The sequence below is a fragment of the Podarcis tiliguerta genome (genome assembly GCF_965153285.1).
Source record: "Podarcis tiliguerta genome assembly, chromosome: 14".
In the NCBI taxonomy this organism is placed as follows: domain Eukaryota; kingdom Metazoa; phylum Chordata; class Lepidosauria; order Squamata; family Lacertidae; genus Podarcis; species Podarcis tiliguerta.
Window position 1 is genome coordinate 14,557,204 of NC_139547.1, and position 14,427 is coordinate 14,571,630.

General features: G+C 45.6%; 1 protein-coding gene across 2 annotated transcripts in view; it reads right to left on the reverse strand.

The window, feature by feature from the left end:
* Window positions 1–6,591, reverse strand: part of SHC4 (SHC adaptor protein 4) — a 55,973-nt gene extending 49,382 nt beyond the window's left edge. The window contains exons 1-3 of one of the 2 annotated variants that reach the window (XM_083412022.1): window positions 5,831–5,884; window positions 4,417–5,600; window positions 3,350–3,999 (exon numbers count right to left, since the gene is read on the reverse strand). In XM_083412022.1, coding sequence (XP_083268148.1) covers window positions 3,350–3,937 — 588 coding nt within the window. In that variant the 5' untranslated portion in view covers window positions 3,938–3,999; window positions 4,417–5,600; window positions 5,831–5,884. Of the gene's footprint in view, window positions 1–3,349; window positions 4,000–4,416; window positions 5,601–5,830; window positions 5,885–6,454 lie in introns of those variants that run through there. The other variant, XM_083412023.1, reaches the window with a different exon arrangement.
* Window positions 6,592–14,427: the final 7,836 nt, after the last annotated feature.

The following is a 14,427-nucleotide window of genomic DNA, read 5'->3' on the forward strand; positions in this document are numbered from 1 at the left end:
TGATACGCACTTTACAATGGCAGGTGCCATCTCCAGGTTTTGGAGGGTGTTTACTCATAGTGAACCCCTTACTGCAGATGTGGCAAGCATTCTTCGGCCTGAGGGCCACATTCCTTACTGGGCAACCTTTCAGGGGCCACATTTCAGTGGTGAATGGGGCCATTGCTAAAGTACACAAAGCAGAAAATGCAAACCTCTGTAGGCTAGTCAGCAGAATTCGGCCCAGTGGCATATCTTGTTGTCTTAACCTGATTTGTATTCTGAAGCCAAAACAGCTCCAGGTGCCTATACTGCACTACAATCTTTTCCCCTAAAAGCTGTTTCGAGACTATTCCTGCTTCACAAAATGACGAAGAAATTGAATCTTCAAAGCTGCAGTCCTGTACCCATTTACTTGCAAGTATGCCCCACTGAATTCAGGGGTATTCACTTCTGAGTAGACGTGTATAGGATTGCACTGTGAAAGACTGACAGGACCAGGGCTGCCCCAAAAAAGTCTGAGCTCAACAGAGAGATCTAAAGCCAGACCTCGAAAATCCAAATCCAGACCTGAATCTTGCTCTGCTACAAATAAAATAAAGAAGAATGAAAAGGGGACTAAGAACTAAAGTGAAAACATGTTCAAATGTGTGATAGTCCCAATAGCATTCAGTGGTTTTTGTGCCAATCACAGAGGGTGAAGAGGAGACAAAATAGCATCTTCTCGACAACAAAAAGGCTTGCAATGAGGTTGATGCTGCTTGGGAACACCGTGCAGGCATCCTTCCTCGTCAGCCCAAACTTCCTGCTAGACTGATGACCACATAGAATCACAGAGTTTTAAGGGACCCTGAGGATCATCTACGAACCCCCTGCAATGCAGGAATATGGTATGTGGGTGTTCATTACTGACCTGCAGGGAATGAACCAGCTGAGCCTTGGAATCGCTTCCAACTCTATGATTCTAAGGGGGCCCACTAGGAGCAAAAAGGGAAAGGCTGTACCTTGGGTGGAAACTTCTGTATTGGATGCAGAAGGTCGCCAGTTCAATCCCTGACACCCCCAGGTTGGGCTGGGGAAAGACTCCTGTCTGGAATTCTAAACAGCCACTGGCATTACGTGCAAACAGTACTACTCAGCTCAATGAACCAGTGATCCAACTCAGTAAGGCAAGCTCCCTATGCTCGTGAATATGCCTGTTTTTTCTCGCTAGCTGGGGTCTGCAAGAACATAAGGGTTTGCAGAGCACATGGAAGGACATCACACATCAACATTTTGCTCAGCGCGTCGCAAGCTGTGCAGCCACCAACTGCATAACGTGCCCAAGCTGTCCCGAGTGCATTTTATACAGAAAGATGGAATGTAACCCAACTGCATGGTAAACACAGGGATGACAATCCAAATCATTTGATCTTTAGGTATTTGCCCTGAAGTGACTTGAAAAAAATAAAAATGGAAGCTTGTACATCTTTGACCATACAAGCGAGCACAAGTGGGACAGTTGCTTTGGGGCATATGCTTTGTTTTGTAATTTTCATTTATTCTAGGCAGGATACTGGGAGATCTGAGCTGAGGGCTTCATCTTCTGGGTTAATGATAAAATGTTGGACATGCCAGTTCTCTGGCAGTCTGAGAAACACAGTGATTCTTAAGCTGTGGGTCCCGATCTGCTCCTAAGCAGGCTGCACAATCAGGATATTGCCTCCTTATTTCCTCAATGCCATTTTTCTTTCAGAAGGAAGCGACCCTCTTACTCCCTCCTTCGTTTCATGTATAATACCATCCTTAAATTTTATTTAAATAGATAGGGTTCTAATCCGTCTTACTCATACTCAAAGTAGGCATGTCTACTTTCAATGGGCCTACTCAGAGTAAAACCTAGTTGCCTAATACCCATGTTATTTGCCCCCTGCCCCCACAAAAACGATAAAGAAAAATGTGGATTAGAAACATCCAAAGAGGGGAACATGCTGCGTTCCCTATTAAAATTGAAAATTAAATAGAAACTTTCTCAGCACCAAGCATTTTACATGATATTCCTGTTTAGTGTTATAAAGGGGGACAGTAGGGCTCGCAAGGTAGGGATAGTTTACAAGTGGGTCCAGTAAAGTCAATTTACAGCTTAGTTCCACTTCAAAATGTTTGAGAAGTCCTGGGCTCATGAGTCATTTTCGAACAACATACGACCCCCACTGCAATCTTCTTCCTTCCTCCCTTATGCTGGGTATAAGGAAACTGTGGCCCTATCTCCCATTAGCCTTAGGCAGCATGGCCGATGGTCAGGGATGATGGGAATTGTAGTCCAAAACAAGCTCCCCATCCCTGCTTATGCCCCTCTTCCCAGGAAACCCTTTTAGCTATGGCTGAGTGACCAGTAGTTGTAGTGTTGTAGATTTTGGGATTTCCTCGGGTAACATGCCCTCTGCACTAGCACTCCTCCAAGCGGCTCCACATCCCTATCCACAAACTTATTCTATGCAGAAAAGAGATCAAGTCAGATGATAGCCTGATCTAATTTGCACCAGGAACACCTTGTACTATGCCTTTAAAACAGCTACCTCAGTGTACTAGCTCATGGCTTAAGTCGTCATGCATCTTGAGACTGTTTTCTCACATGACACGCCGTTTGTCACATTTCCACGCACATCTCAAATATAAAACATACATAAAATGTTCACACTATACCTTTAAAGCACATTCTTTCCTCCCCTCAACGAAATCTGGGCTCTGTTGTTGTTTTTTACCATGCACAGATTTGTAATTCCCAACAGCCCTTAAGAAACCACCGCCCCCCAGACTTATCTGAAAGACAATGTGCTTTGCACATGCTGTGTAGTGTGTACGCAGCTGAGACATATGCATACCTGGTTTAAAAATAACTCCAGTCTGCTTCCCTACATGTGAATACACACAGCCCAAAGGGGAGATCTGAATTTCTTTTACCACCGTATGAGAGAGAAAATGTCTTCAGTGTTGCATGGTTCTCTGCCTAGATTTTCTGTTGCAATCCAACCCAGACCTTTAAGAGGAGGTGGGTTATGTACTGGCACAGGATAAAAGCTAGCAAGTGAGCCATAAACCAGGAAATCCTGAAATTAAGTATCACCAACTCACATCACAAAAGGGTCTTAAAGAAGCTACACAGTGAGCCTCCGTCTTCACATCTGCAGCATGAGGATAATAATATTGGAATTTTGTTTTGTTTTGCACAACAGCTGCAAGGATTGGGATCGTTTTAACTATAGTGCTTTCAACGCTTTTTAGCACCCCACATAATTCCCAAGTTGGTCTTGCTTTTAAATTCTTAATAGCAGGTAATCTACCATGTCAAAAACTAGGAAAAAGAGAGACATTTTAAGAAGCAACTTACTTGGACGGCGTATGAGATCCCAGTCTCCAAACTGGATTCACCCCTCTGCCTAAAGTCTTTTTCCTGTTTAGATATGCAAGCCGATTCCTCAGAGCCAGACAAGAAACTGTCCTCTTGGATATTTGTTTTGGCCTTTGTTGGCCTGTCTGGGTTTCCCCGGGAATAAGAAGCAGTCAGGCAGCTGGTTAAATTGATTTCTGGCAAGGTTGGGCTGCTCGGGACAGTTTGGCATTCTGTGAGCTTAATTCTTGGTACCTCCTTAGTCCGTAGGCAGAAGTTCTTGAAGCTTGGTAAGGTGGAAGGGTTGGCCAGCTTGATATTAGCCATCCGAGGGATCAAGGTGCACAGAGCGAGAGAGCTGTCCGGTGTCCCTATGGTGACATCTTCAATGGGCATGTTAGGCGTTGAGGAATGAGAAGACGAAGAGCCTTTAAGGTGCAAAGGACGGCTCTGCACATCTTCCTCCAGTGAGGTGAGGGATTCATTTTTAAAACGACTGTACTTAGCCCTGTGAAGCATTCCTAGGTCTCTCAACAGTCCTACATATAGTACGTGTCCGCCGAGGCTGTGTGGAATGCGTTCTCTCATAGCCTTCAAAGTTCTGCAACTGGGTTCTCTTTCCCTACCCCACCCTTCTCTAAATCGGCCGCCTTTTTATAAATAAGAGAAAGAAATATGGAATTAGGCAAACCAGAACTATTTTGAAAAGAAAGAAGAAAAGAGCAGATTTGGTTGTCACTGGTGTCCTCGTCAGGTTCCCAGGTGACTTCTTCCTTTTAATAAGATGAGCCTCGCTCTGTCTGGACATCTGGCTATTTGGAATTAAATCTGAATTAAATTTACACACACACACACATGCATGCACGCAGGTAAACCAGAGAAAGCTACAACCGTTTACTCTGAAGAGCTCTGCAAGCAAGCTCTGCTTTGACCTCTCACTACCATAGCCCCATTTTAGCAATAGTCAAACCCTGGCTGCAATTAATCTAAATATCTAAATATATTCAAAATGAGAAAGGAAAACACTATTTCATACCAAAACAGCACAAGAGAGTTTAAATTTCTACCTTTCCTAGAACAGCAGCATTGAAAGGAGATTTTTCATTAGCATATTAATGCTGAATTTCTCTGTCGGGGGGAAAAATGCAATTTTAAAAATTCTTAATTCACAGAAATGTAGGTAAGAAGATCCCATGTTAAATAATTCTGCAGATGAAACTCAGTTTCTCTCAGTAAAACCCTGGCAATTCTTGAAAGATCCTTTAGCACCACAATAAGCAAAATACTCCTCGTAGATTTATGATCCGGCACAATTGGACTTCAGATTCATCATCAGTCAGTGGAAATATTACAGTGAAGCATCTCCAGCAGCCTTTCAAGTCATCCGTAGGTTTTCCTCAGTAGCCAGGTCATGGTAGCTTATTTGTATGGAAGATTAAAAGAAAGAGAATGTTGCAGTTTTTATGAATGAAGTTTTCTGAATGAATTTCCCTGTGTGCAAGCGAAATAAATCTGTGAATGAAGCTGAGAATGGCTGTAACTGACTGACAGTCCCAGGGGTGTTTAATTTTCAGCCAATCAGGAGAAAGCTCAGTGACTCATGCACCATAAATACACTAAACTAGTAGCCATGCAAAATGTGACTTTTAGTGATGGGGGCAATTCTTAATGTTCTGGTAGGCAGTGAATGGATGAAGACATCAATAATTACGCTGCCAATGTGTGCAATTCATTTTTTTTCCTGTTGAGAAAAAACGTGTGTGTGTATGTGCTGTTATTTCTGCAATGCAGCATGAGAAGGCTAGCAGAGAAGGAAACAAGCAAACATCTTTTCCACCAGCGTTAGTTCATATGGTATAAAATCGGGAGGGGGGGGTAGTGATGATTCTTAGAAGAAGAGTTCCTTTTTGTTGACTCTCGGTTCAATACCTAATGACACTTCCTGTGCCTATCAAATTTACTCTGAAGACATGAGAAAAACTGCAAAGGACTGAGCACAGACCGGAAATGAGGCTGAGTCGTCAGTGGAATAAAGCACACTGCGTCCACCGAAATTGCTAGCAGTCTTAGCCATTAGTGAGGAACACAAAACTGCATTAAGCAGTGGGGCTGACCCAATGATTTAATGCTTATTACAAAGGATGTGTGTATTACACTTAAAAACAAGAATCTGGATTCTGTACTAGAGAGAAAAAGCTGAAATTAGCGGCCAAAATGCACACAAAAATTGTCAAAAACATATATTTACTTACTTCGCACACCTTTATTCTATATCTGATAGAAATCTGATTTGGTGCAAGGCACCAATTGTCCATGTAGCTTTGTGTTGTCCACTCTGACTGGCAACAGATCTCCAAGTCTTTACAGGAACGAATACAGAACCAGCATGGGGTATGCAGTGGGCATGTGTTGTTGTTATTATTATTATTTATTAAATTTCTTTACCGCCCTTCACCTGAGGTTCATAGAGCAATTTACAACATAAAAACACAAAATACATAACATAATAAGGAACAAATATGATACCCCCTCCCCAGTTTAAAAGGACATAGATGGTTTAATTAGCCATGATCACTTGCAGAGAGTTAAGCCCATGACAGCCTCTTTCCCACAAAACACTTCTTCAGCCTCAAGTCAATACCATGGGAAAGCCTAACCAACACCAGCACTTGCTACCTATTGACAGTCAAACAAAACCCTTCAGTGTACATGTGGTGATGTTCAGAAATGTGGCTGATGAAAGCAGGGGTGATGTAGTGACCGAGGTTCAAACATCTACTTCCTGGGTGACCAAGTCACTTTCTCTTCATGTTTTCAGCTGTTAGTTTCGGGCAACATCCTGACTCTCAAGCCAGGAGCCTTCATGATGCGAAGTAGCAAGACTGGGATGATATTACCTTCAACTGGACTCGTTCAGTTGTAGGTACCAGATATAGAGAACAAGCCTAACAGAAGAAAACCTAGACCTGATAGGAAGCAACAAGGAAACCAGAGTCTTCCCAGCGAGTCCAACCATTAACTTAGCATTTATATATCTGAGCAGAACCAGGGATCCCCCAGTCCCTCAGCAGAGCTGCAGGACATTTAAAGGGGTGACACTCTTACCTGAGGCCTGTAGTGCTTTTGCAGTGCCTCAGATTGCACCTTCTGCCTTCTTCCACTGGGACCTCTCGCCTTTCCTTCTACTTTGGGTGGTAGATGGCAAAGCTCACACCCTGGAAACTCCAAGTTACCTGTCCTGTGTTCAGGGCCCAATAAATCATCATCATCATCTCCTTAATGTGTTTATGGAGTGCCACCTAAAACACCAGCTGAGTCCAATTAAAAGGCTGAGATGAGAGGCCTCCCAGGCACTGAGTCATTTTTTTCTTAAAGGACCCAGGGCACGAATCAGCAGTAGGCCCCCACCAGGGTGTTGGGTCCTGGCAGATGCCCAAAGATGTAGGGTGATGGTGCTAGCCGTGGTAGTTATGAACATAATATAAAGTAATTATTGGTCCATTTGATACAACAGACCTCGAATGTGGTCAGGCCTCTTGTGCCCTCTTATAATCTCTGCCTGTGACCCTCTCTCTGCACCCTCCTTCATTCTTCTGTGTCCTGGACATGCCAATCAATATGTCAAACGCAGACACACAACTCCGTCATTGCTTTGCGTGCACTAACACACCATAAATAGATGTGGCAGAAGTGGCATGCATCCGACTGCCACTGACTCTGTCTGCTGTGATATCATGTCATGCTGAAAGATGCCAGTCTTGGCCTAGCACAAAAGGGGGTCTCTTCGGGAATTAGATTCAGAAGTTTGAAAGTGAGAATGTGAAAATGAGCAAGTACTCCATGGGCTTTTAAAGGACAGCTTGGTGGTGCAGAAGATTTTAATGAAAGCGGACAGATGCCATTCACTTTTCACATTGGGGTACTCCCTCATACAGTGGCGTAGCATTGGTTGGTGGTGCCCAGGGTGGGCAAGGGCAAGCGTGCCGGAGGGCGTGTGCACACACGCCGGCCAGGGAGCGCCAGCCCAGCCCTTGCCACCGATGCTGCTGGAGCGACCCGATCCCCCCCCCCACCGGAGCAAAGAAGGGCCTGTCCATCCATGCAGGGGGTGGGGACGGGGAGCTGGCCAGCTAACACTGCCCTTGGCGGGTGGAGAGTCGCACAGGTCGGGCTGTGCTGGGGGTGCTTGTGGGGGTGTGTGCTTGGTTCATGCCCCCTCAAAAAATGTGTGCCTGGGGCCATGGCCCCACTGGCACACACACACACCCTATGCTGCGCCCCAGGCCCTCGTAACTAAATCACAACAGATCCCTCCAGTTTTTCTTTACATGACATTTAACATGATGGTCCTATGATTCTGGATGCCCCATGAGGGGTTCGCGTGATACCAGGGCAATCAGGGCAAAACAGGCACCAATTCCTATGCCATCAATTCCTATGTGAGGGCTTTTTGTTAAAAACAAAGAAGTTTCCTTGCCACATCTTTTCCAATGATGAAAGGGAGATTAAAAAACATCAAAGGAAGACTCCCCTATCTAAAGGCACCAGTGTGTGGGCCTGTGGTGTGGGAGGAGACACATCATAATAACACACTCTTTTAGTAAGTCACAGGGTGCTGCACATGTGAAGCAAGATTTTTAAAAGCTGGCTTTTGTTTTGTTTTTAAAAAAGAACACAATCAGAAATAGCTTTCTATATCAAAACAGGGGGAGCAAAAGCACAAAAACCAGCCTTAGCAGAAGGAGGTGGAAATGCATGAGTAAAAAGCTCTCTCCACCCCCCACCCCCCAAATTGGAAAAGCAACCCGAAGTTTCAAGTTGGGCCTAATTTACCCACTAAAATACCCCTCAACATTATTCACGTCCCTCCAATGGTTTACAAGGCTGAGGGTTCAAGGCTTGTCCTACTCAGCGTAGGCCCATTGAAATAAATAGACGCGGCTAACTTTGTTCATTGATTTCTATGGGTCTAACTCTGTAGTTGAATGAAACCCTGAGGCATTCATCTGAAAGCAGCTGAAAGGGCCCCCACGTTCCAATCGTAATCGTTCTCAGCCTTACCTGTGGTTCTCTGATTGTTTCAGATTGCTTTTCCATCGTTTCCCCAACTGTGCTTCTCTCTGCAAAAGCAGGGACGTGGCATCTGATGCAGAAAAACCATAACAGGAGCATCCCCCAGGACCAGGGCCTGGCAGGGAAGGGGCCATCAATTTAATCCCTCTGTTTCTGAATGTGCAATATTGGCAGGGTGGATAAAGGTTTGCAATCACGGAGAGAGAGATGTTGTGGCAGAGCACATGCACGGATCCCAACAAAGCCACCGTTTCCCACTAGGGCTGAAGTTCCTCCGAAGCACATTCTTCCAGAACCTTCTTCATACAAAGTCGTCCTGTGTCATATTATGAGATGGAGCCTGAACAAAACATGGAGGGAGGGTGGGATGGAAAAGGCAGATAAACCGCTGAGGCTTTAAGACAGGCTGCCTCAACCTCGGCCCTCCAGATGCTTTGAGACTACAATTCCCATCATCCCTGACCACTGGTCCTGCTAGCTAGGAATCATGGGAGTTGTAGGCCAAAAACATCTGGAGGGCCGAGGTTGAGGAAGCCTGCTTTAAGACAATACCTGCGTATTTTCTGTGGACCCCCCCTGCCCTGCCCCCACTGTCATCAGCAACACTTAACGCTACTTCTGGCCTGCTCCAGGTTACCAAAATTATTAAAGTCCATATACTTGATGCTGTTCTGTAGTTACACTAAAAAATAGAAGATAACCACCTTTAAGATCTCCCCGAAACCATATAACAAGCCATTTCTGTGGGGATAATTTTGTTTATATAGTGTTCTTGCCTTGCTAGCAATGGCGCATAAGCCCTGCCAGTCACAGATACCACACAGCGTATGTCATGGTTGGAGAAACTTTTCCAGCCTGAGGGCACATTCCCTCGTGGTTAATATTCCAGGGGCCACTTTAATCACTGGTGGGTGGAGTCAGAGGCAAAATTGGGAGGGGAAAATGGATGCAACTCTTTTGAGCAGTAAACTACGTTTAAGCCAGACAGACATCAGTTTCCTGCACAAGCAGAACACTGCCTGCGAGTGGAGACAGAGCATAGGAGGCCCGTGCAGAGCTTTTCTGAGGCCCAGGGAGGGGAATCTTGCTAGAATAAAGTTATAAACTCAAAACAAAAAGGCAGCTGGTCTCTGGTTGGACAGCCTGGCCCTCCAAGGCCTGCGGCAAGTGTACCCAGCTGCCCATGTGTGGGCACGATAGTCTCCCCTCTTCTGCCACCTCAGAATCAGGCTAGCATTCATTCTGATTTGCTGGTACAAAGTTTAGGTTGCGTCAAGCGACTGTTAGTCCACACTTTCCATTGCATTTTCCTATCACTTTTCGCATTGCAAAAAGTCCGAGTGTGTGTGTGTGATCTCTTAAGAGATTGCTACAGAGGTTTGTGTCCTACTCAAGAGTTGACCAACTGATCTGACAAACCCAAAAGTATAACGCACCACATGAGGTAATGCTGTGCTGTTTTTTTTAAAAAAAACCCTGTCAAATTAATAGTTCAAATAAGAGTAGATCTATTTAAATTAATGGACCTGTTAGCGGTGTCCATTGATTTCAATGGGTCTACTTTGAATAGGACTATCATTAGTTATAACTCCAGGTATATAAGAAGATTATGATTACTTTAGCTGTTGTCCTTTGCACGTTTCAGTTGCAGTGATGTCGGAGTGAATTTTATCATGCACAGTATATACCGTATTTTTTGCACCATAACACTCACTTTTTTCCTCCTAGAAAGTAAGGGGAAATGTCTGTGCGTGTTACGGAGCGAATGCCTACGGATGGCGGGGGGATCTGCTGCAGTCGTGAGCAGAGGATCCATGGTTCCCCTTCCTTCCCTCCTCCGTGGCTCGCTTTGAAACAGCAAAGCGGGAGAGAGGAGCCTTCTCCTCTTATACCCCTCTTCTGCATTATTAACAGCATCCTTCTCCACCCACCCCATGCGTGTTCCTTGTCCCTTGAGTGCTTTTCCTTCCCTCCCCACTTAAAACGTGGTTACAAAGCACAGGTCCACATGGATCCTCAGGATTTTTGCATTGGGCTACCCCAAACTCACCGTCAGATCACATGTCTGTGGCCACAGCATGAACCACAAAAATCATACATCCGCTGTTTCATTTAGAATATTTTTTTCCTTGTTTTCCTTCTCTAAAAACTATGTGCGTGTTATGGTCAGGTGCGTGTTATAGAGCGAAAAATACGGTACTATATGGTTTGTTTTTATGCAATGGAACAAAAGAGGTTTGAATTTGCATGTCATTTATTCAGTAGAATTTCATACTTGTTGTTACAAACTTTTTCTTTCCTTTAGCATTACAGGAGTTTGCAACTTTAAGAGTGTGGAAGGTGAACTCTGAAGGAATTAGGCTGTACTTGCTGAGCAGAAGGAAGGTTTGAAAAGTGGGTACCTAAAATGCAAGTATCAGATTTCATTGAAGTGGGCAGACTCTCTTTGCTAGCTATTGTTTGGAAGCCCCCCTTCCTGCAAACAGATTTCTACCAAAATACCACAAGATTGCAACTTGCTTGTCTAAAAGAGAGGGAATAAATCCTCTCCCTTCTCCATAAGGCTTTTAAAAAAACAAAAATATTCCCACCAACAGGGAAGCGAGCAACAATAGGCTTTATTGACCTCTTCCACAGGAGAGCTTTAAACTGCAGTGGATGCTTCCTGTCACATGCACTCCCTCATGTTAATTCTCAGTGTGTGGGTGAGACAGACCGCAGTCACATTTACTGCCTTGTGAGTGAGGGGCGGAGAGGGAAGCGAGAGGCATGTGCCGGTGCCAGTGCTGGTATCGCTCGATGCAGAAGTCCAGAATCACGTTAGATCCCTGCTCATATAAAATGCATCACTTGTGGAAGAAAAATAAATAAAGAAAGAAAAAGGATTTCAAAGGGAAGCAATCGTGATTGGAATTACACATGCCATCACCCCTGCTAAGGAGATGGGGACTTATCTTTTTTTTAGTGCAAAAAGGCATCTGTTCTTGCTTTTCAGGCACAAATAGCATCAGTTTCTACCAGAGACCAGCTTTTCGCTAGCATAAACAGCAATATTTATTGTTACCGGAAGACCTCCTGCCCAGCACTCAGCCTTCTTCTATCTCCCCTCCCAGCTTCCCTTCCTCCAGAATAAACTCAAAAAACCACCCCTTTCCCATCTTTCTAATCACAAGCTGCTCTTAATTTCTGCACCTGCTTCCAGCCCAGCTTTTTTCGTATCTTCCCCCCGATTCCTCTTAACCAGGGGTCAGCAAACTTTTTCAGCAGTACACTGTCGCTCAGACCTTGTGGGGGGCCAGACTATATTTTTTTTTGGGGGGGGGGGAATGAACAAATTCCTATGCCCCACAAATAACCCAGAGATGCATTTTAAATAAAAGGGCACATTCTACTCTTGTAAAAACACGCTGGTTCCCGGACCGTCCGCGGGCTGTATTTAGAAGGCGATTGGGCCGGATCCACCCTCCCGGGCCTTAGTTTGCCTACCCATGCTCTTAACAATGCTTTTCAACTGACACACCAGAAATCCCCAAGTGAGGACAAGTCTGACCTAAGGCAGGTCACCTGAGTAACGCAGCCGTCATCCCCCCCCCTTTGCTGTTCATTGTTGGGGTGGGGTGGGGGCGGGGGGGGGAGCAAGGTTGCAAATATATTATATATACTTTAAAAATGGGGCAAGTAACCCCCAAATGGCTGGAGCTTGTGTCAAAAGGCCCGTCTAGGCTACGTGTGGTAGCGAGGAAGAGAAACTTGCACAATTAAAATAGTTAACTGCTTGGCATTAAAGGTAGGCCCTGGCTTGGAGACACTGAAAACTACACTGAACATAAAAAGCGGCCTAATATGAAGCGAGACCATTTGTCCATCTAGCCCAATATTGTCTGCTGTGACTGGCAGCCGCTCTCCAGGGACTAAGGTAGAGGTCTACCTGTTCCTTCTAACTGGAGACAGCAGGGATGGAACCTGAGACCGTCTGCAAGTAAAGGATGCACTCTACTGCCAGCTTTCGCCCAAGACATTTTGCTGCCTGAGGCAAAGGACAAGATGGCGCCCTACCCCATTCCAGATAGAGGGGTTGCCTGGACTAGCAACTGATACTCCCTTAAATACTGAAGATAACATCCTCTGTTGCACCTGAAGGTGTGGGGCAGGCAGAACTCTCGTCTAACAGAGGGGAATGTGCAGGGGGCTCGGGAACAACCAATGTGCTGCTGCTGCCACCCTTCATCACTCCCAGCATCCACCACCCATAGGTGCCAACTCCTTGGGGACCAGCTCTTCTGGAGCCCCCAATATCCCCCCATGTTTAGAACCATCAGGGGGGCAGACGCGGCCAATCGCAGAGCAGCTTCCATGGCCAACACCACCTCTTGCTGAAGAGGGCCAGGAGGGAAGACGCTGCCCCCAGCAGCAGAGGGAGGAAGAGGTGGTTGATTTTGGAGCCATGTGCTGGCTTCAGTGGCCAGCGGCACCTCCTTCCCCCTATTAAGGGGAAGACAGGGGATGCAGCCCTCAGCCAGTGGCAGTGGCAGTAGGTGGCCCAGAGAGGAGCCGCCAATGGCCATTGAAGCTGTGCTTCCATATTTGGCTGTACCCCTTTGCTCCTCCCAATGTCACGCATGCATCATCACCACCACCCCAAATCTTATGCACAAGTCGGTGCCTCTGGCTATGCCTAATGGTAGGGCTGGCCCTGCCTCCTGCTGCTCCAAACCATTTTCCAATGCTCTACACACATGGATAGAGGGAATGAAGTCTAAAAGACAAATTTACACACCGATAGAAAATTATGTACCTGTGCTGAGGGAGCTTGTTGTCTTTGTCCATTGAGTTTTTCCCAGTAGTGATGTCTGGAAGTGAGAGCTGGACCATAAAGAAGGCTGAGCGCCGAAGAATTGATGCTTTTGAATTACGGTGCTGGAGGAGACTCTTGAGAGTCCCATGGGCTGCAAGAAGATCAAACCTATCCATTGTGAAGGAAATTAGCCCTTAGTGCTCACTGGAAGGACAGATCTGGAAATGGAGGCTCCAGTACTTTGACCACCTCATGAGAAAAGACTCCCTGGAAAAGACACCGATTTTGGGAAAGACTGAGGGCACAAGGAGAAGGGGACGACAGAGGACAAGATGGTTGGACAGTGTTCTCGAAGCTACCAGCATGAGTTTGACCAAACTGCGGGAGGCAGTGGAAGACAGGAGTGCCTGGCGTGCTCTGGTCCATGGAGTCACGAAGAGTTCGACACGACTAAACAACTAAACAACAAGCAGCTGTGGGAGCAGGGAAGCAAATGGACCTCAGCATATATGGTGCTTATGGCCCCATCCCCCTTTCAAGGGGCCAGTGGGAATCTGAGATATACATGTTGATCTCTCATTGATGCATTGAAAACCTTGTTGAAAACTCTTTCAATTAAGCACTCTCACACCAAACTCCTTCCTCTTATCACATGGATAAGGACTCTGCAACTTTGTAGACGGGACTCCAATCCTTATTGTGCCCAGTGAGCATGAACTCCCCTTATTGTGGTATTGGGAGCTGTGCTTATAAACTTGTTCATGAACTATGGTATCTAGAATTGTGGAGTGGGGGAAGGCAACGAAATAGCCATGTTTGCTGAGGATACTAAACTGTTCGGGGTTGTTGAAACAAAACAAAAAAAGGATTCTGAAGAGCTCTGAAAGGATCTGAATGAATGGGCAGTAAAATGGCAAATTTAGTGTAAATAAGTGTAAAGTATTGCAGAAAGGGGCATAAAATATTAATTTCACATATATGCGCATGAAGTCTAAATTGGGAGTGACTGACAAGGAGCAAGACCTTGGGGTCACAACAGATAGCTAACAAAAATGAAAATGTCAACCGTGTGTGCAACAGTGTGAAAAAGGCAAATGCTGAATATTAAATTGCTTCATTCCACATCTTCCAGTTTGTAATACTTCAGAGGGCCAATCCACCCAGGCAAAGCCTTCACTGAGTGAGTGCAGATAGGACTTTCCTGCCGCCC